This window comes from Musca autumnalis, unplaced genomic scaffold (genome assembly GCF_047663935.1).
Source record: "Musca autumnalis isolate F117 unplaced genomic scaffold, ASM4766393v1 scaffold_3, whole genome shotgun sequence".
Classification (NCBI taxonomy): Eukaryota; Metazoa; Arthropoda; class Insecta; order Diptera; family Muscidae; genus Musca; species Musca autumnalis.
The window spans coordinates 215,570,086-215,597,735 of record NW_027411866.1 but is presented as its reverse complement, the minus strand read 5'-3'; the positions used below and the strand labels follow the sequence as shown (position 1 = coordinate 215,597,735).

At 34.6% G+C, this 27,650-nt stretch overlaps 1 protein-coding gene across 1 annotated transcript in view; it reads left to right on the top strand.

The window, feature by feature from the left end:
* Nucleotides 1-235: 235 nt before the first annotated feature.
* Nucleotides 236-27,650, top strand: part of ebo (exportin ellipsoid body open) — a 56,211-nt gene continuing 28,796 nt past the window's right edge. Inside the window, exons 1-9 of the mRNA XM_073976682.1 lie at nt 236-614; nt 744-1,264; nt 7,486-7,638; nt 7,717-8,099; nt 8,181-8,374; nt 8,616-9,031; nt 9,103-9,658; nt 9,726-9,895; nt 9,972-10,181. Of these exons, the coding sequence (XP_073832783.1) occupies nt 612-614; nt 744-1,264; nt 7,486-7,638; nt 7,717-8,099; nt 8,181-8,374; nt 8,616-9,031; nt 9,103-9,658; nt 9,726-9,895; nt 9,972-10,181 (2,606 nt within the window). The 5' untranslated portion in view covers nt 236-611. The remainder of the gene's footprint in view (nt 615-743; nt 1,265-7,485; nt 7,639-7,716; nt 8,100-8,180; nt 8,375-8,615; nt 9,032-9,102; nt 9,659-9,725; nt 9,896-9,971; nt 10,182-27,650) is intronic.

Below are 27,650 nucleotides of genomic sequence, written 5' to 3'. Positions count from 1 at the left end.
ATGTACTGACATATTGAAGAATTTTCGGCCAAAATAGAGTTGTTGTGCTACTTACGTGACCTTATAAATAGATCTTGAGTAAAAAGACACATCTGCTTTTTACTTGGGAAGTTATCGAACAGGTCTATCTTTTGTTTGCTGGGAAAGGTTGGAAAATCGAAACTCCATCAGGAAAAGTCGACTCTTCAATTTTTTCTATAATCAACAGTCGACTAGGGTTTGAAAAAAAAATCGAATCGAAAGTCGACTTATCTATCCCTCGGTTCTCAGTAGTTTTGCAAAGCAAATAAGAATTTCAGGAGGAAGATTTACTTTACGGTTTTAAATAGTAAATTTTGTAAAATAAACTAAATGGCCAATGCAGCGTTGGCATAACAATACAAATCTATTAACAATAAACGAAAAGACTAAATAAAATTTGATAGAAGGCTTCATCTGCTAAATAGAGAACCCACACGATTTTCTTTTTTTATAACTTGTGAAACGAAGAAAAATATTAAAAGCAAGACGACGGGACAATTGCAGTTGGCGAGTGTGCGAGTGTCTCCAACAAAGTTGATAGTGGTGGTCATAATAAAACGAAATTACTGAATTTCCTTGGGAGTCCAAAAATGGTAAGAGTCAGAAACTTCAGAAAAAAATGGAAGAAACGATAAGAAAAGGAACAAAAATGGATAATTACAATTTTGACTTGTATTATTTTTATTTCTTTACAAACTGTTTTTTATTGTTATTACTTACAGTCCTCCCCCCTTGTTTTGGTGGATTCATTGTTAAATGAATTCTATGCACCGACCACACCTAATAACCGCAAAAGGGAAATAGAATCTGATTTAATAGCTTTTAAAAATCAATCAGACGCCTGGAAGACTTGCCTCAGTGTAATAAGTAATGCCGGCACTTTTGAACAAAATCAATTTCTATGGTTTTTCTGCACATCAACTTTGGAACATTCAATAACACGACGATGGATGCAATTGGGTAGCTCAGATCGTCTTATGATCAGAGAAACATTATGGCGTACATACATCAGCTTGTCCATGGGGACAACAATGAAAAGACAACGTGACACATATGCTCAGTTAATAGCCCAAATGGGAAAACGTGAATTTCCCGATGAAGATCCAAATTATGTTGCCCATTGTCTAACGTTGATAAAGTCGAATTTTGTTTTGGGCTTATGTCTGCTGCGTACCACATCGGAGGAGGTGGTTAGCAATCGTGAAGATGTTAGTACCGATAGAAAACAATATTTTCATTCCTGGTAAGTAAAAAAAGAAAGAAATGAAAAGGAGTAGGTAGTTACGTTTAGGATAAAATTGTTCGTGATAAATGTTTGTTTTTAATGATGTGGATAGGTGTTATATGTGAGTGCCATCGTGGCGTAATGGATAGTATGTTGGCTCTGATGTATGTGTCAACTCTGTTATATACCACTTATAAAGATGTCGTACTATGCGCGACAGTGCGTTTGGTAATAACATGAAGATGGAGCAGCCGCATTTTGTGATGAATACCTGTATGGAAATTCTTCCAAGATGATAGTGCAATATAGTTTTTGTATCGCTTTAATTATCACTACCTTATGTATAAGTGCTTTCGTGCAGGGTATCCGTGGTAGACAGGAGAATCCCGATATTTCGTAATGACAAGGAACATTATGAGTTGTCGAAATATTCCATTTATTAAGGTTAATATACTTTTCCCTTATAGAAGCCTCTGTTGTAATATGGGTTAATCAATGCGACAACTGTGTAAAACCATAGGTTTTTATTGCCAATGACTCACTTCCCTATAATAAAATAGCGACGTGTATTGCCTTACAAATATTCAAATACTTCAACTGAATATTGCATAAAATAGTGAAATAGATAAGAAGTACAATGCCAAGCCTAAGGCTGGTTGCATTTGTGATTAAAATGGTTTAGTATATTTATAAAAGGTTGGGTTGATGAAAGACTCTTCCGGGTAAAGTTTAGGTGCGCCTAAACGTAACAGAAGCCAGAAAGGCATTGGTATGATTGCATATCCACTGCAACAATGCAAACAACACTTCAATTGTTCCAAAATAGAGCAACTGGTAACGATAGTCCAACTTCCAAAACATGATAGCATAGTCAACATCTGGAATTCTCACAAAACAATATGATAAACCATTTTTCTCCTCCATTGCAATGGACTCCCGAGAAGAAGTATGGGAATTTAAATGTCGGAAGAACATCTTGGTTGCTCGCTTGTGCTCGACCTTTATATCCCGCAGAAACATCGTTGTACATCAGTTTATATATTAGATCTTTTCTAGTGGACTTTCAGTGCCCATCAAGTTTTGTAGCATTCTGTCCCAGCTAATGACCGGTTAGCATAGCGCTGACATAGCAGATTGATAGATCTACTTTTTGCATGACATAATCAGGTGTAACCACCCTTTATCTATTCTGACCCCCTTGGAACCCCAGCGTTTCTCTTGGGTCAGATCGTCGATCATTGTAGACAATAACCAGAGAGGTACAGCATTCGTCGAGCAAATTGAGAGCTCCACATTTTGTATGGCAAAAGAAAGCTCTCTTATGAGGATAATAGGAGATCGGCACAGCTCGAAAGACATCACCATTGTGGCCTGGTCTGATAAATTACGTGTCTCTGCAGCGAACAAGTCGGGCTTACCGGCAACCTGCCGTTTTTTGTACTTTCAAGGTCCATATCTCGGGAAGTATTCACTTCCCTCAGACAAATTTTCCACAAATAATTTTCCCAATAGCCGGCCTTTAGCCGGGGATTTAAAACGTTATCCTATGTACAGATGCGGGTGCCATCGTGGTGCAATGGTATGCACACCCGCCTTACACGCTGAAGATCGTGGGTTCGATTCCCCGGCCAGTCAACATCAAAATTGTCAACGGTGGCAAAATAGCCCTCAGTAATGTTGGCGGCATTTCCTAAGTATTTCAGCCATGTAAAACTTCTCTACAAAGTGGTGTCTTCGGACTCGGCGATAAACGGTAGGTCCCATAACACTGAGTTAATATAAATCGGGGTGCACTCATTGATATGAGAGAAGATTGTTATCGTCACCTGCATCTCTGTTACAGTCTTATAGACAGGGTTACCCCACCTAGGCACGTCAGAAGTTAACTTCATGATCTAGAGAGGAATTCAAGGGTTTAAACGGGAACATCTAGATCAACGAAACTATCAGGCAGGCTTTGATGACAGTCACAGTGATGCAGTTGCCAGTTGCCAAGTGTGAATGTCGTACTTGCAGATCATCACACATCCATCCAGTAGAAGAACGTCAGCGGCCAAGACAGACAGGTTAGGTAGGGGAATGTGTAGCCATATATGCGACTACGCCACTTGTAAACCTTTTGGTCTTAAATCCCAGCTGGCAGCCTTCGGAAACAAATAAAGAAATAGTACTGACATCTTAAAACGGCGTAGGTTGGAGGTATGTGGTAAGCTATGCGTCGACAGTTTGTTCGGCTAAGAAAAATGAAAAGCAAAGGATAGGAATTAGGAAATACCCGAAATCGCCCTGAGAACAGATAAAGGGAATCTTTTTTTGAATCTTGTGGAGCATTTACACGAAGCGACGAAGTTTTTTTCCTATGTCAGTGAGTAGCATTCACACAGTAGTCAAAGTACTGATACTTGCATTTGTTTTATAGAGGGTACAGTGGATGTCAACTCCACAATCTTAGAACTCATAAGTTCAAGTATACTTAAGAACAGCCAACCATATTAATTGCTGTAGCCAACCTCACTGACTGTACATCGGTCAACTCCTTTGGTTACCTCCCCCAGAAACATTTCAAAATGTTGCGCACGAAAACTCGGAGAGAATAATCGATTTGGACAAAGTCAGGTTTTTGGGCAGATCAGGTTCGAATATTGACTAAGTTGGTCCACTACTTGGGGTACCTCCCACACAAAATTTCAAACCCTATCAAGATCTTGTTTTGAATCGTTTTCAAACTTTTGCAGCGGGTTGTTCTCGAGGACCCTACTACGATAGTCCTATTTTGGGTACACGCCCCTGCCGTCATCAACCAAATTGGCTGTAAAATTGAATTATCCCAAACTTTGTACATCTTAAAATTTCTCCCAAACGTCTAAGAAGGTCTTATATATATAAATAAATAAATAAATAAATAAATAAATAAATAAATAAATAAATAAATAAATAAATAAATAAATAAATAAATAAATAAATAAATAAATAAATAAATAAATAAATAAATAAATAAATAAATAAATAAATAAATAAATAAATAAATAAATAAATAAATAAATAAATAAATAAATAAATAAATAAATAAATAAATAAATAAATAAATAAATAAATAAATAAATAAATAAATAAATAAATAAATAAATAAATAAATAAATAAATAAATAAATAAATAAATAAATAAATAAATAAATAAATAAATATATAAATAAATAAATAAATAAATAAATAAATAAATAAATAAATAAATAAATAAATAAATAAATAAATAAATAAATAAATAAATAAATAAATAAATAAATAAATAAATAAATAAATAAATAAATAAATAAATAAATAAATAAATAAATAAATAAATAAATAAATAAATAAATAAATAAATAAATAAATAAATAAATAAATAAATAAATAAATAAATAAATAAATAAATAAATAAATAAATAAATAAATAAATAAATAAATAAATAAATAAATAAATAAATAAATAAATAAATAAATAAATAAATAAATAAATAAATAAATAAATAAATAAATAAATAAATAAATAAATAAATAAATAAATAAATAAATAAATAATGAACTTGAGTCCTGTTGTAGTCTTTGTGGTCCTACATTTATACCCTCAGCATTTATGCTAACGAGGGTATATACACTTTCATACAGACAAAATGTGCCTCATCGAAATAATGGTTTTAGACCCCAAGTATGTTTGGACGAAATGTGTTTCAGACAATTTGGAGTCGATTGAGCAATGTCCGTCCGTCTTAGGGTGTCCAAAACCGAAACCGGTTAACCGGTTACCCGGTTTTGAGTTACAAAACCGAAACCGGTTTTTGCCAAAAACGTGATTTTCGGTTAACCGAAAAAACCGGTTATTTGTGTCGGTTAACCGGTTTTAAAAAAAATAGTAATATTTTTAATATTTAATATTTAGTAATATTTTAATATTACTAAATTACAAGATACGGCAAAGATTTATATGTCAGATACCTTCAAATTTGAAAAATATTTTGTATAAAATGTAGATTTGTGCCAGTTTAGTTCACTACGCAGTTCAAATGGTACACAACATTTGTATGAAAAATCTGCGTATACATTATATCACACGTTAGTTTTTATGAAGTTACTTATACATTTTGGAACTAATGCAGTGAACTAGGAACTAGAGCTATAGTAGCTACAATTTTAAACGAATGTTTTGTCCAACTTAGTCATTATTCAAATAGCCTCCGAATTTTCAATAATTTCACGATAATTTGAGATTGGCAAAGCAAGACGAAGAATCCGAACTTAATAAAATGTAAACTCAATTCTTTTGGTACACAATTTTTTATTTGTAAAGACTTATACTATCCTTAGGACAGAATTTCGGTCTTATTTTTGCTGTCCCCCTGTCCCTGTTCGAGGTTTATTGTCAAATAACAAGAATGTTATGAGATAATTAAATAATAACGAAGTCGTTATACTTAATTTACCCCTTGCCGCACATTTTTAATCAAATATATATCAATTATGAGCAAATTTGTACCTATTTAACAAAACCGGTTTAAACCGGTTAACCGGTTTTGAAAATGTTTGAAAACCGAAAACCGGTTTTTGAAAAAATTTAAAATTTCGGTTAACCGAAAACCGTTTTGTTTGGAAAAACCGGTTTTTTGGACACCCTAGTCCGTCTGTCTGTCTGGCTGGCTGGCTGGAGCGCACGATAACTCGCGAACGGATCAATCGATTCGATCCAAAATTTGCCTTTCGTAATATTTTGTCCAAACTTAGTTTGAGTTCGAAGATGGGTTATATCGGTTCACTCCTTCCGGTACCTCCCCCACAAAAGTTCGAAAATGTTCGGAAAATTTTTACGTACGATAACTCTTGAAGGGAGTAACCGATTTGGTCCATACTTTGCAGATCGTGAAATGTCTACCGGACTTAGATGAATTTCCAATATGGACTCAATCGGTCCACTCCTTCGGGTACCTCCCACACAATTTGGGATAAGTTCAGTTTAGGACCTGCTCTCGAATCGCTTTGATTTTTGTTTTAGAAACTTGTATTCACTCCCCTCTATACAACGGTACAAGTTTCATCAGGGGCAAGTCCACACTTCCTGAGAAAATATTCCCAAAGTTGCAAAAAAACCCTATGACACCGTGTGAGGTGGGTGGATCGCAAGATAGCTCTCGAACGGATATGCCGACTCGGTCCAAAATTTGGCCTTAGTAATATTTTGTCCAAACATACTATAAGTTCGAAGATAAGCCATATCGGTCCACTCCTTCAGGTACCTCCCCCACAAAAGTTCAAAAATGTTCGGAAAAATTGTTCGTATGGTAACTCTTGAAGGGAGTGGCCGAATTGGTCTATACTTTACACATCCTAATATATCTACCAGATATAGATCAGGTTCAAATATGGACTATCTCCCACACAAAATTTCGAATAAGTTCACTTTAAGACCAACAATCGAATCACTTTGATTTTTGTTGAAGCAACTTCCATTCGCTGCCTCAATTACGATGGTAAAATTTTTTTCAGGGGCAAGTCCATACTTATTGAGCAAAGAGTCCGAAGGGTGTAAAAACCCTCTATGGCACCATATGTAGTGGCTGGAGATCCACTTCCATAATGGTCAATGTCGATCCATTCCTTTAAGTATCTCTCCGCAAAACATTTGAATGTTCCAGAAATCCTGCCCGAACGGTATTCATGCAATATAACAAGGATTATGTTCTGTTTTGGTGCATACTGTGGAGTCTGTCAGTTCACTCCCTCTACTGTTTATGATACCTCCCCACAAACACTTAAAAATTTCGCTAAAACTTCATTTTTTTATATGTTGGCTTATAACAGCTAAACCATTGATATTGTATATCCAATACTAAGAACTCTCTAGTTCATCGCAAAAGCGTTGGAACGCTTCTTCAGGCAGATTTGGACTTGTAAACGTGCAAAGTTTTTGTGAAAATATTGATAAATTACCAAAATTTGCAGTTTCACAACGCTAAAACTGGCTGAAAAATTGTCCAATTGTTGTCTTAGTATTGGATCAATGGTTTGGCTGTCATAGACCAAATTTTACAAAAAAACTGAAAAAAGATTTATATCAGGTTTATGGCTAGGCTGAGGGTATAACAACGTTTATTTTAAATTTACACATTGTTATAGCCACATTATTTGTGTATGTTCTAATATACCCTTCTTTTTTTGTCTTGTTTTCTCCCCAAACTCTACCTCAATAACCAACCAAAACATTTATATAGCATTTCTATGTGTATGCCTGAAATTATGGATCTATTAACAAAATATTTACTAATAGCTGTGTGTCATGTTAATGGCAAAGACATTCATTCCATATCAAATACTCTCATGGATTATAGTTTAATAGCAACGCTGCCAAATGACAATCAATTAAGGTAAGGAAATCACATCAGCAGCCCCCCAACATTCTTTCTTATCATTTCGTTGTTCTTGTTGTCTTTGTTTTTTTTTAGTTCCTCTGTGTTAGAACTGCTAACATGTATCCAACATTTAGTATCATGGATACGTACTGATTTAATATCCGAATATTTTCTTATGTCCATATTGGATTTATCACAATGGCGTTCGGCACATCAAGACTTGTCATTGGCCGGTCTATCGGTACTCAATGAATTGTTGTATTTACAAAAGGCTTTGCCCTGCAGTCTGACACTGATGAATGGCGTTAATGTTCTGCTCGAGCAACATAATACCTCAAAACAACAAAGTGAAATGTATATTGATAAATTTCGTGAATTGTTGCGTCTCTATGCGGTTAAATATTGGCAAAAGATGCTGCAAGAGTCGTCGGTGTTGGAGGTGTTTTTAAAGGCCCTCTATACCTGTACCATATGTGGTAAGTGGGAGATGGAGAATTTATTATTTTTGGGTTTTGTTATAATGTGTTTTGTTTTTTTTTTGTATTTTTTGCTTCCAGAAAATGGGGCCTATGATTTCACAGAAAAGTTGGAAATATGGACACCCATCATTAAGGGCCTATCAATGAATTCTAAATTGAATCGTTACAATGACATCATACATCAATTGGTTGGTGAAATAATGCGTCGCACACAGTTTGAATATAATAAGACTGAATTGGAACTTCTTGACAATGAGCTAATGGAAGATAATGTAAGTATACATATCGGGGGTTATCATGAACGGCAATTCCCCGTGAATTTTTTCACTTTCTCCCTTAAGTTGCAACGGCGGAAAAACAAAACTCACGGGGAAATTTCATTCATGATAAGCCCCATCAAGTAAAAAATATCAGTCGGCTCTGCCACCAGAGATATACCCTTCAGCCTGTGACATAACCAAATCTTTAGGAAATAATAATTTGTATTTCTTATTTTCTCCTCTTTTTCTTCAGACTCAAACTGAATGGCAACAATATCTGACACAATGCATCGAATGCATTGCCTTGGTTGCTGAGTCCCGACCAAATGCTGTATTCGCACAAGTGTTTAGCCATTGGTCACGTCCCCACATACAACTGCAATCGATTGAACACGACATAGATTGTGGTAAAACCTATGAATTGATACGAAAGCTTCGATCACAAATATTTGCCGAACATTTAAGAGATTTTGCCACCGTGTGTCAGGCAGTGGTGCGAATAGCACCATTGTTGGATATAAATGCAACAGCTGATGCCGCCTCTGAAGTTAACTGCCATTTAAATATTTTAGCTGAAAATCTATTAACAACATTAAAATTTTTTACCAGCAACAAATTGAATGCCATCGATGTTGATCACTCAACATTTCAGACTGATTATGATTATTTGTAAGTTGGAACTGTCGGGAAACCTTTTTGTGATATTTTTTAATTATACTCTTTCTGTTCTTCTCTCACAGATATGCTCAAGTTCTTATGGCCATACGTAGCATTTTACCCCTGTGTCAATCGCTAAAATCTGATCACATGTTGTTACAACTTTTCGAATCGTTGGGCAATATCTTCCAACCCAATACAATAATGGGTTCATCACCATTAATTTATATGGCAGCAAGTCAATTGTTGCTCTGTATATCATCTGTGATACGTCCTAAATGCCTATTGGATATACCCACAATTGCAAATTTAATGCAATCGGGTCCACGATTATCGCATTTACCGAGACAAGTAATTGCAAATATTTATATAAGTCTTATTAGTTATCTAGTATTACCATGGAAGAATGTCGATGAACAGCAACAGGATTATACGCGACGTTGTCAAATTCTTCGGGAGTACATAAGCTGTATAGCTCAAAGTTTCCTGGAATTAGATTTGAATTCTGTATCACCGGCAACGGGCGAAGCTAAAGTCTCTTCCATATCGCTTAGTTTATTGGTAACATTTAGTTTAGTTATTGAATTCTTTAAAGACTCTCCAAATACCACAAAAGACATGTTGGCCCAAACGTTTAAGGTAAGCAAGAAATTGAAATTGAGGAATTGAAAGCTTAATTTTTAATGTTTTTCTCTTTTATTTACAGCCGATTATAACAAAAGCTTTAGTCATTTATAATACCTTTGGTCAAAGTAGTAATGCCCTTGCCATTACTATTGCCGAATTTAGTTTAAGTGTTTTGCGTACTCTACAAAGTCAATTGGGCTCACAATTCATAAAGGAAATGATTACACTTTTCATCAGTGTCAACAGTAGGTGAGTAGAGAGTATAGAGTTAACTAAAAAATCAGTAAAAAATGTTGCTAATTTTTCCATATTTTTATTTCGTCAGACAACAATTGACGGTAAGCCGTGTAGCAGTTATGGAAAAAATCCTGCAAATGTTCCAGTTGATTGTTCAACAACCAGGCAATGCCTCATTGACAATGTTACCATCAATTTTGGATTTCACATTTGAGCATATAATGCCAATGATACAAATGGATAATAATGTAGCCGATACATCCGATCTCACAAGTGTTGTCTATTCACTATTTGACAGGTATTTATAACTAAATTTATTTATAAAATTTTAAGTCTGAAGAGCTCATTTAAGAAATTGGCAAGACAAAGATGTTAAAGGCGCAAATCGTGGGTGCATAAGCCTCTTATGTGTGTGAAAATAAATTGGAATTTAAATTGGAAAATTTAATTTTAGCAAAGGCGCACACCAATAACAGGGTGATTATGAGATGACATTTTAAATTTAAATTGGACAAATTTAATCACAAATTCCAATATAAGGTGACATTTTAAATTGAAATTGGACAAATTTAATCACAAATTCCAATATAAGGTGAAATATTAAATTAAAATTGGACAAATTTAATTACAAATTTTAATGCGCAAATTTGCTGATGTGCATACTGCTGGAACCACTGTTCAAAAACGGTGATGGGTGCGCCGGCGGAATAATTTTTTTTGTAATCAACATCGAAAATGCCTACAGGCCATGAATGTCGGATTTTTCTATATCTGTTCAGAGGCTGGTAAACAATTATTTGATATATCCCCAAGAGAAAATTTGATGAAGTTTATATATTGTTTGGCCCACTATTCAAAAACGGTGCCTCGTGCGTCGATGAAATAATTTTTGTCGGAATCAGCATCGAAAATACCCCTAGGCCATGTATTTTGGGAAGATCAATGCTTATTAAAATCTTGGAAAAAATTTATTTGTATGTACACCCAATGAACCTCTCGAAGTGCATTTCCTGTTGGGCCCACTGTTCTGAAACGGTGGCTCGTGCGTCCGCGGGATAATTTTTATTGGAATCAGCATCGAAAATACCTCTAGGCCATGTATTTTGGGAAGATCAAAGCTTATTAAAATCTTGGAAAAAAAATTATTTGTATATACACCCAACTTGCAGAAATGCATATTTTGTTAGGCCCACTATTCCGAAACGGTGGCTCGTGCGTCCACGGGATAATTTTTATTGGAATCAGCATCGAAAATACCTCTAGGCCATATATTTTGGGAAGATCAAAGCTTATTAAAATCTTGGAAAAAATTTATTTGTATGTACACCCAATGAACCTCCCGAAGTGCATTTCCTGTTGGGCCCACTGTTCTGAAACGGTGACTCGTGCGTCCACGGGATAATTTTTTTTTGTAATCAACATCGAAAATGCCTACAGGCCATGAATGTCGGATTTTTCTATATCTGTTCAGAGGCTGGTAAACAATTATTTGATATATCCCCAAGAGAAAATTTGATGAAGTTTATATATTGTTTGGCCCACTATTCAAAAACGGTGCCTCGTGCGTCGATGAAATAATTTTTGTCGGAATCAGCATCGAAAATACCCCTAGGCCATGTATTTTGGGAAGATCAATGCTTATTAAAATCTTGGAAAAAATTTATTTGTATGTACACCCAAAGAACCTCTCGAAGTGCATTTCCTGTTGGGCCCACTGTTCTGAAACGGTGGCTCGTGCGTCCGCGGGATAATTTTTATTGGAATCAGCATCGAAAATACCTCTAGGCCATGTATTTTGGGAAGATCAAAGCTTATTAAAATCTTGGAAAAAAAATTATTTGTATATACACCCAACTTGCAGAAATGCATATTTTGTTAGGCCCACTATTCCGAAACGGTGGCTCGTGCGTCCACGGGATAATTTTTATTGGAATCAGCATCGAAAATACCTCTAGGCCATATATTTTGGGAAGATCAAAGCTTATTAAAATCTTGGAAAAAATTTATTTGTATGTACACCCAATGAACCTCTCGAAGTGCATTTCCTGTTGGGCCCACTGTTCTGAAACGGTGGCTCGTGCGTCCGCGGGATAATTTTTATTGGAATCAGCATCAAAAATACCTCTAGGCCATGTATTTTGGGAAGATCAAAGCTTATTAAAATCTTGGAAAAAAAATAATTTGTATATACACCCAACTTGCAGACATGCATATTTTGTTAGGCCTACTGTTCTGAAACGGTGGCTCGTGCGTCCACGGGATAATTTTTATTGGAATCAGCATCGAAAATACCTCTAGGCCATGTACTTTGGGAAGATCAAAGCTTATTAAAATCTTGGAAAAAAATTATTTGTATATACACCCAACTTGCAGACATGCATATTTTGTTAGGCCCACTATTCCGAAACGGTGGATCGTGCGTCCACGGGATAATTTTTATTGGAATCAGCATCGAAAATACCTCTAGGCCATGTATTTTGGGAAGATCAAAGCTTATTAAAATCTTGGAAAAAAAATAATTTGTATATACACCCAACTTGCAGACATGCATATTTTGTTAGGCCTACTGTTCTGGAACGGTGGCTCGTGCGTCCACGGGATAATTTTTATTGGAATCAGCATCGAAAATACCTCTAGGCCATGTACTTTGGGAAGATCAAAGCTTATTAAAATCTTGGAAAAAAAATTATTTGTATATACACCCAACTTGCAGACATGCATATTTTGTTAGGCACACTATTCCGAAACGGTGGATCGTGCGTCCACGGGATAATTTTTATTGGAATCAGCATCGAAAATACCTCTAGGCCATGTATTTTGGGAAGATCAAAGCTTATTAAAATCTTGGAAAAAAATTATTTGTTTATACACCCAACTTGCAGACATGCATATTTTGTTAGGCCCACTGTTCTGAAACGGTGGCTCTTGCGTCCACGGGATAATTTTTATTGGAATCAGCATCGAAAATACCTCTAGGCCATGTACTTTGGGAAGATCAAAGCTTATTAAAATCTTGGAAAAAAAATTATTTGTATATACACCCAACTTGCAGACATGCATATTTTGTTAGGCCCACTATTCCGAAACGGTGGATCGTGCGTCCACGGGATAATTTTTATTGGAATCAGCATCGAAAATACCTCTAGGCCATGTATTTTGGGAAGATCAAAGCTTATTAAAATCTTGGAAAAAAAATAATTTGTATATACACCCAACTTGCAGACATGCATATTTTGTTAGGCCTACTGTTCTGAAACGGTGGCTCGTGCGTCCACGGGATAATTTTTATTGGAATCAGCATCGAAAATACCTCTAGGCCATGTACTTTGGGAAGATCAAAGCTTATTAAAATCTTGGAAAAAAAAATTATTTGTATATACACCCAACTTGCAGACATGCATATTTTGTTAGGCCCACTATTCCGAAACGGTGGATCGTGCGTCCACGATAGAATGAAAATGTCAAATATTTTTTCATTCTATCGTTTCTATTGCTTGTCGTCTAGTAGTGTTGTTCTGAATTTCAATTTGTCAATTGTTTTTGTTCCTTAATAAATTTTGTATAAAATTGAATATCTTTGTGTTCCGCTTAATTGGCAAATATATAAGGGGAAAATCTTTCCGAAAAGAAGAAAGAAGACACATATTCCCAAGAGGTTATGGACCCAGAACGTTGTGGTCAATATTAAGCGGAATTGGATTGTGTGGTTAACGCAAGAACATAGAAAACAATTAAAATGGCGTCGTCTCCAATGTTCCAGATTGAGAAGCTAGATGAACACAATTATGAGACATGGTCAGTGCAGATGCGCAGTGTACTCATTCACTCGGGATGCTGGAAACATGTAAATGGTGATCTAAAGAAAGTTTCGAGTTGGACTGCCGAACAAAAGCAAGCATGGGACGATGTTGATGAAAAGGCTCTTGCTTCTTTGACTCTTTGTGTGAAGCCTTCCCAACTGAACTACATCAAAAATTGCAGTACGTCAAATGATGCCTGGGAAAAGCTTAAAGATGTGTATAAGCCTAGTGGACCTATGCAAAAAGTGTCCTTGTATAAGAAGCTGTTAAATGTCAACATGAAGGACAGCAAAAATATGTCTGAATATTTGAACAAATTCTCTAGCATTTCAGATCAACTGGCAGAAGCTGGGATTCAAATCCAGGAGGAACTTTTGGTAATAATCCTATTGTCAAGTTTGGAAAAGGATTATGAAAATTTTGTAATAGCCATGGAAACAAGGGACAATCTTCCTACCCTTATGGTGTTAAAACAGAAATTATTGGAAGAATGGGATCGGCGAGAACAAGGTACGAGTGGAAATATATCATCAAATCAGCAAGCATTTGGGGCTGTTGGTGTAAAAGGAAAAAGGAATGATGGTAAGAAAAGTGATCAAAAGAAAGAAAAAGGTGCATGTTTTATTTGTGGCAAAAAGGGTCACTACGCTAACAAGTGCAAGTTCAAAGATGGTGGACACAAATCGTTCACAGTGATCGCTGTTGCTGCCGGAGCGCAAACAGAAAATAATTCAACGCAATGGTGTGTTGACAGTGGGGCAACAAGCCATATGTGTTCCTTGAAGAATTATTTTACAAGTCTTGAAGATTCGGATGAAACCATAATGTTAGCCGACAAGAAAGTCATCAAAGCCAAAGGAAAAGGTTTCGTCGAATTGCGAGTAAAAGGATTAAATATTAAGCTGAAGAATGTCATTTACTGTCCAGAATTGAATGGAAACTTTATTTCCGTTAACAAGATGGTTGAAAATGGATGTTCCGTGAAATTTTTCAAAGATGGTGCTATGATTACGGATGAAGGCCGTATGTTATTGCGAGCTGCCAGGGAAAATGGTTTATTCGTTTTCGATGCTCAACCTGTAAGTAACCAAATTTGTTCGATTAACACTTCCGATAGTTTATGGCATAGAAGATTTGGACACCTAAATTACCAGAGTCTGAAAGAATTATGCTCAAAGAATTTGGTCAAAGGTATGACATTCAATTCCCACTGTAGCGACAAATGTGATGTGTGTATGACTGGAAAAATACACGTTGCATCGTTTCCCAAACAATCGGAGAGAAGATCAAAGGACTTGCTTGAAGTGATTCATTCGGACGTATGTGGTCCGGTGAGAGTTGATTCAGTTGGTGGATCAAAGTACTTCGTGACATTTATTGATGATAAATCCCGTAGGATATTCACATATTTCATGAAGAACAAGTCCGAAGTTTTCGAGAAGTTTAAAGCATTTAAGACCATGGTGGAGTTGCAAACGGGTTGCAAAATTAAAGCTTTGAGAAGCGATAATGGTGGAGAATACCTTAGCAACGAATTTAACAAGTATCTTGAAACCAATGGTATTAAAAGGCAATTAACTGTCCCCTACACCCCACAACAAAATGGTGTAGCGGAAAGAGCAAATCGCACATTAGTTGAAATGGGACGTTGCCTTCTTATTGAATCAGGACTCGATCAAAATTTGTGGGCTGAAGCGGTTGCTACTGCAACATATCTAAGAAATAGAAGTCCATCAAAAAGTTTGGAAAACACTACTCCAATGGAGGTATGGTCTGGTCGGAAACCAAATGTTAATCATTTGAGAGTTTTTGGTTCTAAAGCTGTTGCGCTGAACAAAAGGGCAACTTGGAAGTTTCAAGAAAAAGGCGAGAGAATGGTCATGGTTGGATATTCATTAGTATCTAAAGCTTATAGGCTCTACGATTACAAATCTAAGAGGGTTGTGGAAAGACGAGACGTTATCTTTGATGAAGATAAAACATTAGAAAAATCTCAAGAGCAAGTGCCAGAAATGTATTTTTATGTGCCATCGGAAAACTTAGAAACCCAGGAATCTGTCGAAGGAGAAATAGAGGAGACTAATGAAGAAATCGATGAGGAACAGTCAAGTTCGGATGACAGTTTTCAAGAAACAGAAGAATTTCTCGGATTTACTTCTTCAGATGATCAAGAAAATCCTGAACCTACAGATGCCCGAAGAGGACGAGGTAGACCTAAGATTATTCGAAATGGTAGACCTGGTCGTCCCCGAAAAGAATACAACTTACTGAATAATGTGGTGGAGGATAGTATTCCTAAAACATACAAAGAAGCAATATCCAGTAAATTATGTGCCAAGTGGAAGCAATCCATGGAGAATGAGATGCTATCGCATCATCAAAAGAATACGTGGACAATGCAGGATCTTCCGCCTGGATGTAAGCCAATCAATTGCAAATGGGTTTTCGCAGCAAAGAAAAATAAGAACGGTCAGGTGGAGCGATATAAAGCACGGCTAGTCGCTAAAGGTTGTAGTCAGAAATTTGGCATAGACTACAATGAAACTTTTTCGCCTGTGGTAAGATATTCAAGTATTCGAATGATACTTGCATTAGCAGTAGAACATAAAATGCACTTGCACCAACTAGATGTTGTCACCGCGTATTTACATGGAGATTTGCATGAAGAAATCTATATGCGTCAGCCAGAAGGATTTATCGATGAGAAGAACAAAAATAAAGTCCTACGCTTAAACAAATCCCTTTATGGCCTTAAACAAGCGGGTCGGGAGTGGAACTCAACGCTAAATGATTTTCTGTGCAAGATTGGATTTGAAAGATGTGACAACGAGCCTTGTTTATATAAATCAAATCGAAACGGTCATTTAATGCTAATAGCTGTCTATGTGGATGATTTAATAATTGGATGTGAAAATGAAAAGGAAATTTTGAAACTGAAGGAGGAAATTGCAACCAATTTTGAAGTGACCGATAAAGGATTGTTAGAGCACTTCCTGGGAATGGAAGTTCAACGAGATGGAAAAACTGGTGAGATTAAAATATGTCAAACTAACTTTATAAATGAAATTTTGAAAGAGTACGGTATGGAGAACTGTAAGCCAGTTTCAGTACCACTCACTCCTGGTTTTCAAAGTAAGTGTGAAGGTGAATGCAGAAAAACAGATCCCACCGAATATCAATCTCTGATCGGCTCCTTGCTGTACTTGGCTCTGACAACTCGCCCTGATATACTCCATTCGGTTACCAAGCTTTCGCAAAGAAATAAGGATCCACACGTGGAACATTTGACAGCAGCAAAACATATTTTACGATATTTGAAAGGAACTAAAGATATGAAACTGCACTTTAGTTGTGGAAATGGTAAACTCATTGGTTACGCAGATGCTGATTGGGGCGGATGCACTACAGATCGGAAGTCATATTCCGGATCAGTATTTTTTATTGGAAATTGTGTGATTTCCTGGGAGTCCAAGAAACAAGATATAGTCGCTTTGAGTAGTACGGAAGCAGAGTATGTGTCAACTTCAAACGCATCAAAGGAAGCTGTATATTTAAGCCGATTACTACGCGAACTTGGATTTCTGAACGAAGAAACTGTTACTATCAACGTTGACAATCAGGGAGCTTTGCAGTTGGCATCCAACCCGGTTCATCATAAAAGGACAAAGCATGTGGACATCAAGTATCATCATATCCGGGATCTAATAAAATCAAATACAATAAAATTGGTTTATTGTCCAACAGATGATATGGTTGCCGACATATTTACAAAGAACCTAGCGAAATCGAAACATCAGAAATTTGTCAATTTAATCAATTTGAAGTAACTCAAAATGTAAAGAATATGCATGTTGTGGTGGAGTGGTAGTAAAATCTTGGAAAAAAAATTATTTGTTTATACACCCAACTTGCAGACATGCATATTTTGTTAGGCCCACTGTTCTGAAACGGTGGCTCGTGCGTCCACGGGATAATTTTTATTGGAATCAGCATCGAAAATACCTCTAGGCCATGTATTTTGGGAAGATCAAAGCTTATTAAAATCTTGGAAAAAAAATTATTTGTTTATACACCCAACTTGCAGACATGCATATTTTGTTAGGCCCACTGTTCTGAAACGGTGGCTCGTGCGTCCACGGGATAATTTTTATTGGAATCAGCATCGAAAATACCTCTAGGCCATGTACTTTGGGAAGATCAAAGCTTATTAAAATCTTGGAAAAAAAATTATTTGTATATACACCCAACTTGCAGACATGCATATTTTGTTAGGCCCACTATTCCGAAACGGTGGATCGTGCGTCCACGGGATAATTTTTATTGGAATCAGCATCGAAAATACCTCTAGGCCATGTATTTTGGGAAGATCAAAGCTTATTAAAATCTTGGAAAAAAAATAATTTGTATATACACCCAACTTGCAGACATGCATATTTTGTTAGGCCTACTGTTCTGAAACGGTGGCTCGTGCGTCCACGGGATAATTTTTATTGGAATCAGCATCGAAAATACCTCTAGGCCATGTACTTTGGGAAGATCAAAGCTTATTAAAATCTTGGAAAAAAATTATTTGTATATACACCCAACTTGCAGACATGCATATTTTGTTAGGCCCACTATTCCGAAACGGTGGATCGTGCGTCCACGGGATAATTTTTATTGGAATCAGCATCGAAAATACCTCTAGGCCATGTATTTTGGGAAGATCAAAGCTTATTAAAATCTTGGAAGAAAAATTATTTGTTTATACACCCAACTTGCAGACATGCATATTTTGTTAGGCCCACTGTTCTGAAACGGTGGCTCGTGCGTCCACGGGATAATTTTTATTGGAATCAGCATCGAAAATACCTCTAGGCCATGTATTTTGGGAAGATCAAAGCTTATTAAAATCTTGGAAAAAAATTATTTGTATATACAGTATCGGCCAAAACTAAAGCACCCCCTCAGTAATTTTTTTTGAAATGATAATTTTTTTATGAAAACTAAATTATAAATTTATATTTTATTTTTCTTTTTATTTATTTATTTCTTTATAATTGGAAAATACAAAAATAAGGAATTCAGAATTTAATAAACAAAAGTTAAAATTCAAAAAATATTTTAAGTCGCAAACATAAGCGGACAAAACTAAAGCACCCCCCCATTTGAGGTACTGAAAATAATACTGAAAATCGGAAGGTACCGTTATATGGAGGCTATACCCAAACGTGGACCCAGGTCCACGATTTTTGGTTGATATGTTTTGTGACCACTAAAAACCCTAAGTACCAAATTACAGCTAATTTAGTAGGAAAATGTGGCTTAAATATCCGAAATACCGAAGATCGGAAGGTACTGCTATAAGGTGGCTATACCAAAACATTAGCCGATATTGTTCATATTCATCCAAAAATGATGCTACAGCTTTCTCTGGTCAAATACTAAATACCTTAGGTTTAAAAATTAGCAAAAGAACGAATTGCAAAAGAACGGTAGACGCCGGCTTATTCAGTCGACGACCAGCAAAAAACCTTCCGCCTCCATGTTTTACAGCGTCTTTGCAATATTTAGGATTTAACGGTTGTCCATTTGGTCCAAGCCTTTTACCATCTGAATACTTTAAATTAAACATAGATTCATCGGAAAACAGTTCAACTGGGTCTTGGCGAATGCCAGTCTGGCTCCTTCATTTTTAGTCGATATGAAAGGTTTTTTTTTCTGGTCGTCGACTGAATAAGCCGGCGTCTATCGTTCTTCTGCAATTCGTTCTTTTGCTAATTTTTAAACGTTAGCGTATTGTATTTGAATAGTGGATGCTGTAGCATCATTTTTGGATGAATATGCACAATATCGGCTAATGTTTTGGTATAGGCCCCTTATAGCGGTACCTTCCGATCTTCGGTATTTCGGATATTTAAGCCACATTTTCCTACTAAATTAGCTGTAATTTGGTACTTAGGGTTCTTAGTGGTCACAAAACATATCCACCGAAAATCGTGGACCTGGGTCCACGTTTGGGTATAGCCTCCATATAACGGTACCTTCCGATTTTCAGTATTTTGAGGATTTAAGCTAAATTTTCCGAAAATCAATTATTTCGCCTGCAATAATTAATAATTTAGTATCCTTTATGCCTAAAAGATGTGATTGTGTCATCCAGAATAGAGGATAAGCAACGAAATATTGATTTCAATAGTTTTTGCTGTACCTCAAATGGGGGGGTGCTTTAGTTTTGTCCGCTTATATTTGCGACTTAAAATATTTTTTGAATTTTAACTTTTGTTTATTAAATTCTGAATTCCTTATTTTTGTATTTTCCAATTATAAAGATATAAATAAATAAAAAGAAAAATAAAATATAAATTTATAATTTAGTTTTCATAAAAAAATTATCATTTCAAAAAAAATTACTGAGGGGGTGCTTTAGTTTTGGCCGATACTGTACACCCAACTTGCAGACATGCATATTTTGTTAGGCCCACTGTTCTGAAACGGTGGCTCGTGCGTCCACGGAATAATTTTTATTGGAATCAGCATCGAAAATACCTCTAGGCCATGTATTTTGGGAAGATCAAAGCTTATTAAAATCTTGGAAAAAAATTATTTGTATATACACCCAACTTGCAGACAGGCATATTTTGTTAGGCCCACTATTCCGAAACGGTGGCTCGTGCGTCCACGGGATAATTTTTATTGGAATCAGCATCGAAAATACCTCTAGGCCATATATTTTGGGAAGATCAAAGCTTATTAAAATCTTGGAAAAAATTTATTTGCATGTACACCCAATGAACCTCCCGAAGTGCATTTCCTGTTGGGCCCACTGTTCTGAAACGGTGGCTCGTGCGTCCACGGAATATTTTTTTCTGGATAGGGCATCGAACGTCCATCAAGCCCATGTCTTTCAATAGATTCTAAATATATTCAGATTTTGGGAAAAAATTATTTTTTATATTCCCACTACGAAAACTGCTAAAGGGAAATTATTGTGGGGCCCCCACTTAATAATGGGGAGGGGTTCGTCCACGGAATATTTTTTTCTGGATAGGGCATCGAATGTCTATTAAGTCCATGTCTTTCAATAGATTCTATATATATTCAGATTTTGGGAAAAAATTATTTTTTATATTCCCACTACGAAAACTGCTAAAGGGAAATTATTGTGGGGCCCCCACTTAATAATGGGGAGGGGTTCGTCCACGGAATATTTTTTTCTGGATAGGGCATCGAATGTCTATTAAGTCCATGTCTTTCAAGAAATTCTAAATATATTCAGATTTTGGAAAAAAAATTTTATATACCCACTACGAAAAGGATAATTAAGTTGTTACAGAAAGTTGTTTGTTAAGTCACTTTGTTCTCTGTTAACTCTCTCTTCATGAGAACTTGCTAGTAACCAACCACACCATATCGACGCCTCCAAACAATAGTATGCTAAGTCGAGTTAGCATGTTTTCAAGTTCTTTACATTTTTACATTTAACGTCCTTTAACTTAAATTCTGTCAAATTTTGGTAATGATCGGTCAATCCGAACAGAAGTTATAAACAAATGTTTACTCAGAATAGTAGTGAAGGTCAAAGAAAACTGTAAACTTTGAGAGCTTCTCCTGCAAAACTCACTTTTCAGACTTAGCATACTATTGTTTGGAGGTGTCGATATAATGGTTTGCGATCGAGTTATCGTGTCGGGTTTTGGCTCATTTGTCTAAGAGGTAGGTACAAACGCAGTTTTATAGCAGAGGATTGGGTTCAAATCCCCGAGGAGGTGAAAGTCTTTCTATTTATTTTTTGTTTTGTTTTATTAATTAACAAATTTTATTAAATATGCAGAAACCCTTTAAAAACCCCAAACATTTTTTTTCACAAAAAATAACAATTTGCGATTGCGTGGAGATACATAGGCCGAATGAAACTTTGTAAACATGGACTGACAAATTACAGACAATACTATGACGAAATGCAAAAATTTGCGAAAATATCCGAGTTTTACGTAAATATTTGCAACCATTTGGCATTATGTGGGTTAAAAACCGATTTTCGTAATTTTGGATGAAAAATTTAAACATGTGATACAAATTTAATCATTTATGTTATATCTACTTACATACATATGTATGTATATAAATTCAGGAATTTATTAGGAATGTACTAACAGTATTTTTTCAATCAAAAACCAGCACATTGAAAACATTTATACACATAGGTACATACATACATACATATAAAATCCTCCAAACTTTTCCCCATTTTAAAGAACGCCCGATTCCAAGAAAACTATGCGTTCTAGAGAAAAAGGGTATTTTATATAAAATGCTTAGAAAGTCACGAAATTATCATTTTCAAATAAAGTTTTAAGTTTTCTCGAAAAAAAATCTCGGCGCTAAGTGAGTTAACCCACTTTTTGCGAGAAACCTTAAAATTGTTTATGAAAATTATATTTTAAGACTTTTTTAAGTATTTTTTATGAAATAACTTTTTTCTCTAAAACGTATAGTTTTTCTGCAATCGGGCCTTCTTTTAAAAACGCCAAAAACTTTGAAGTGTAATATAGGTGTATCCTTATTAGAGTTGGGTAATCTAGTTCCTTGTACTAGTTCCAAAACGTATGAGTAACATCATGAAATATAACGTGTGATGTTAAGTATACGCAGTTTGTTCAAAGAAAAAATGTGGGCCATTGGAACTGCGAAGTGAACTATATAGTTCCATATAGTTCCTTTGGCACAACTCTAATCCTTATATGCCAATCCCTTGGTATTTGATTAAGAAAATACTCTTACTACCTATATTCCTAATAAATCCCTGGCTTTATACGATTCTAACATGTATGATTAAACTTTTATCGCATATTCAAATTTTTCATCAAATGTCGAAAATTACAAAAAAGTCGAGTTTTTTTAATAGCTTGGGTTTTATCCCAATTGTGGGCAAATGCTTTATAAGCATTAAATGATAGATAACGGACAATACTATAACAAAATGTAAAAACCCACAAAAATATTCGAATATACCAGCGTTTTACGTAAATTTTTGAAATCATTTGTTGTGGTGTTTAAACGACCAGAGGCTTTAAACATAGTACACGTTGACAAAAAACAATGATAGTCTTCGAGGTCTACATATTTCGTTAATATCAAAGTCTAGTTGAATATGTACATATGTAATTACTTTCCTAATTTGTAAATAATACTTTACATCTTGCATTTCAATTTTTTTAGCTAAACAATAGTTTTTATTTACTGATAAGGGTTGACTGTCATTCAAAACTGATATGTAGTGGTACCGCCCTTTAAAAGATATTTTGTGTTACGATCTGTGATGTCTGTTTGCTCCAGCATTCTCTTATTTGCCTTTTTCTATACTTAAAAGTTTCCATAGCTATTTTTAGCTTTTGTGTTTTTATTATCTTCTCTCCTTCTCTCCAACCAAAAATGATGCTTAAAAGCGCGGGAGAAAATTGGCTTTTAAAAAATAGTATTAGGCTTAGACTGCACATGTTTACTATGTGCATGTGTATACTACCTACCCCTAAACGTAATAAAAAGAAAGATGCAGTGCTAATAGTATACGTTTAACTCAGTGTCGATAAGGAGCTTGCGTAGCTGAAGTGGTTAAGAGTCTGTCGTTGCAGTCTGTTGGTCTTGGGTTCAAATCCCTGTGGAGTTTTGATTTTGATGACTTATTTTTTTTGCGTTTTTATTTATTTAACATTCCATTGAGATTTGAACCCAAGACCGATAAATCGCAACGTCAGACTCTCAACCAATTCGGCTATGCAACCTCAGTAGCGGTACTGAATAAAATGCATAAAATATATGTTTCGTAAAAAATAAATATAATACATTTTTTCCGAGAGTAAGTTATCAGGATTTTACTTTAATCAATATTCTTCTGTTGTGTATTTTTCCTGTCTGAATTTTATCAACCAGTTTAAAAATAGTTTATTATAAATTTTCTACAACCAAATATGTACATACTATGTACATGTAAATTGGTTTAAAAATCATATAGAGCTGAACAGAAAAAGGTACACAATGTCCATCTCTGCATTACATTTCAACTAACTGTAAATTTGTTGAAGTCACCGAGACATCAAACAAATTGACAATGAAAATGGACTCTTAGCAATCGCAAATTAATGAATTAATTAAAGAAACTGAACAGGATACTTTTGACTGTGACTCTATAAATTTGTACGTATTATGTCTGTTATCCAAATACATACAGTGTCGGCCAAAACTAAACCACCCCCTCAGTAAATTTTTTTAAAATGATATTTTTTTTAAGAAAACAAAGTTATAAAATTATTTTTTATTTATTTATATTTTTATTGTTGGAAAATACAAAAATAATGAATTCAGAATTCAATAAACAAAAGTTAAACTTCAAAAAACATTTTACGTCGCAAGTATAAGCGGACAAAACTAAAGCACCCCCCAATTTGAGGTACAACAAAAACCATTGAAATCAATATTTCGTTGCGTATCCTCTTTTCTGGATGGCACAAGCACATCTTTTAGGCATAGAGGATAGCAAATTATAGATTATTGCAGAAGAAATAATTGATTTTCGGAAAATTTAGCTTAAATCCTAAAAATACTGAAAATCAGGTCCACAATTTTTTGTGGAAATGTTTTGTGACCTCTAGGAACCCTAAGTACCAAATTACAGCTAATTTAGTAGGAAAATGTGGCTTACTCAAAATACCGATGACCGGAAGTTACCGCTATATGGGGGCTATACCAAAACATTAGCCGATATTGTTTATATTCATCCAAAAATTATGCTACAGCATCTTCTGGTAAAATACAATATCTCTTAGACTGAAAAATTAGCAAAAGAACGATTTACAGTAGAAAGGTAGACGACGGGTTAGTTTTTTTCCGCTTATATTTCCGACTAAACTTTTGTTTATTAAATTCTAAATTCCTTATGTTTGTATTTTCCAATAATGAAGCTATAAATAAATAAAAAAATATATAAAATAAATTTACAACATTTTTTTTTTAAAAAATTATCATTTTAAAAAAATGTACTGAGGGGGTGCTTTAGTTTTGTCCGACACTGTATGTGTACAAAAATAATAAGGATCTGAGAAGGCATCCGATATTTGTATTAAAAAATAAAAATATTTTTATCTTTGACTATGCCTATCTGTACTTTTTATACGTTAACCTGTAGGGACTATAATTAGTTTAAAATTATCATAATGCTGACTATTTTATAAACACAACTTAATATTTTCCCAATATTTCCCCTTAGGCCAACTGTCTAATTAGGGTTGAGAACCAAAGTATTCAATATTATCCAATGCTAGCTTGATTAATTTTGAACTAGTTATAAGCTAAACTACCTATTTTGGCTTATTTGCTGATTTACAGTTTAACAAACGCTGTGCAAAAAAAATGTGTTTTTTGTTCTGTTTTTTTTTTTTCCAATAGGGATGATTGAACATTTTCTCCTTTGCCTTTTTCGAGTGTCTACTGTTACCCACAAACACACCTTCATTTATATTACGTTGCCTGTTGCATTCCTTCTTCATACCACTACAACAAACTGTACCACATGTAGTACCTCGACCAACTTATAATGAATGTTGGTTTTATATGAAATTTATTTAGAAAATGCAAATGCGAATTATTTATACATTTTATTATTTTCTTCAAAAACAAAAAACACGTTGAAAAAGTCCATTTTCATTGTCAATTTGTTTGATGTCTCGGTGACTTCAACAAATTTACAGTTAGTTGAAATGTAATGCAGAGATGGACATTGTGTACCTTTTTCTGTTCAGCTCTATATGATTTTTAAACCAATTTACATGTACATAGTATGTACATATTTGGTTGTAGAAAATTTATAATAAACTATTTTTAAACTGGTTGATAAAATTCAGACAGGAAAAATACACAACAGAAGAATATTGATTAAAGTAAAATCCTGATAACTTACTCTCGGAAAAAATGTATTATATTTATTTTTTACGAAACATATATTTTATGCATTTTATTCAGTACCGCTACTGAGGTTGCATAGCCGAATTGGTTGAGAGTCTGACGTTGCGATTTATCGGTCTTGGGTTCAAATCTCAATGGAGTTTTGATTACATAAAGTTGTTTATTTATTGTGAATATTTATTCATAAATTAATAAGACAAAATCTTTCTTTTTTGTTAAATAAATAAAAACGCAAAAAAAATAAGTCATCAAAATCAAAACTCCACAGGGATTTGAACCCAAGACCAACAGACTGCAACGACAGACTCTTAACCACTTCAGCTACGCAAGCTCCTTATCGACACTGAGTTAAACGTATACTATTAGCACTGCATCTTTCTTTTTATTACGTTTAGGGGTAGGTAGTATACACATGCACATAGTAAACATGTGCAGTCTAAGCCTAATACTATTTTTTAAAAGCCAATTTTCTCCCGCGCTTTTAAGCATCATTTTTGGTTGGAGAGAAGGAGAGAAGATAATAAAAACACAAAAGCTAAAAATAGCTATGGAAACTTTTAAGTATAGAAAAAGGCAAATAAGAGAATGCTGGAGCAAACAGACATCACAGACCGTAACACAAAATATCTTTTAAAGGGCGGTACCACTACATATCAGTTTTGAATGACAGTCAACCCTTATCAGTAAATAAAAACTATTGTTTAGCTAAAAAAATTGAAATGCAAGATGTAAAGTATTATTTACAAATTAGGAAAGTAATTACATATGTACATATTCAACTAGACTTTGATATTAACGAAATATGTAGACCTCGAAGACTATCATTGTTTTTTGTCAACGTGTACTATGTTTAAAGCCTCTGGTCGTTTAAACACCACAACAAATGATTTCAAAAATTTACGTAAAACGCTGGTATATTCGAATATTTTTGTGGGTTTTTACATTTTGTTATAGTATTGTCCGTTATCTATCATTTAATGCTTATAAAGCATTTGCCCACAATTGGGATAAAACCCAAGCTATTAAAAAAACTCGACTTTTTTGTAATTTTCGACATTTGATGAAAAATTTGAATATGCGATAAAAGTTTAATCATACATGTTAGAATCGTATAAAGCCAGGGATTTATTAGGAATATAGGTAGTAAGAGTATTTTCTTAATCAAATACCAAGGGATTGGCATATAAGGATTAGAGTTGTGCCAAAGGAACTATATGGAACTATATAGTTCACTTCGCAGTTCCAATGGCCCACATTTTTTCTTTGAACAAACTGCGTATACTTAACATCACACGTTATATTTCATGATGTTACTCATACGTTTTGGAACTAGTACAAGGAACTAGATTACCCAACTCTAATAAGGATACACCTATATTACACTTCAAAGTTTTTGGCGTTTTTAAAAGAAGGCCCGATTGCAGAAAAACTATACGTTTTAGAGAAAAAAGTTATTTCATAAAAAATACTTAAAAAAGTCTTAAAATATAATTTTCATAAACAATTTTAAGGTTTCTCGCAAAAAGTGGGTTAACTCACTTAGCGCCGAGATTTTTTTTCGAGAAAACTTAAAACTTTATTTGAAAATGATAATTTCGTGACTTTCTAAGCATTTTATATAAAATACCCTTTTTCTCTAGAACGCATAGTTTTCTTGGAATCGGGCGTTCTTTAAAATGGGGAAAAGTTTGGAGGATTTTATATGTATGTATGTATGTACCTATGTGTATAAATGTTTTCAATGTGCTGGTTTTTGATTGAAAAAATACTGTTAGTACATTCCTAATAAATTCCTGAATTTATATACATACATATGTATGTAAGTAGATATAACATAAATGATTAAATTTGTATCACATGTTTAAATTTTTCATCCAAAATTACGAAAATCGGTTTTTAACCCACATAATGCCAAATGGTTGCAAATATTTACGTAAAACTCGGATATTTTCGCAAATTTTTGCATTTCGTCATAGTATTGTCTGTAATTTGTCAGTCCATGTTTACAAAGTTTCATTCGGCCTATG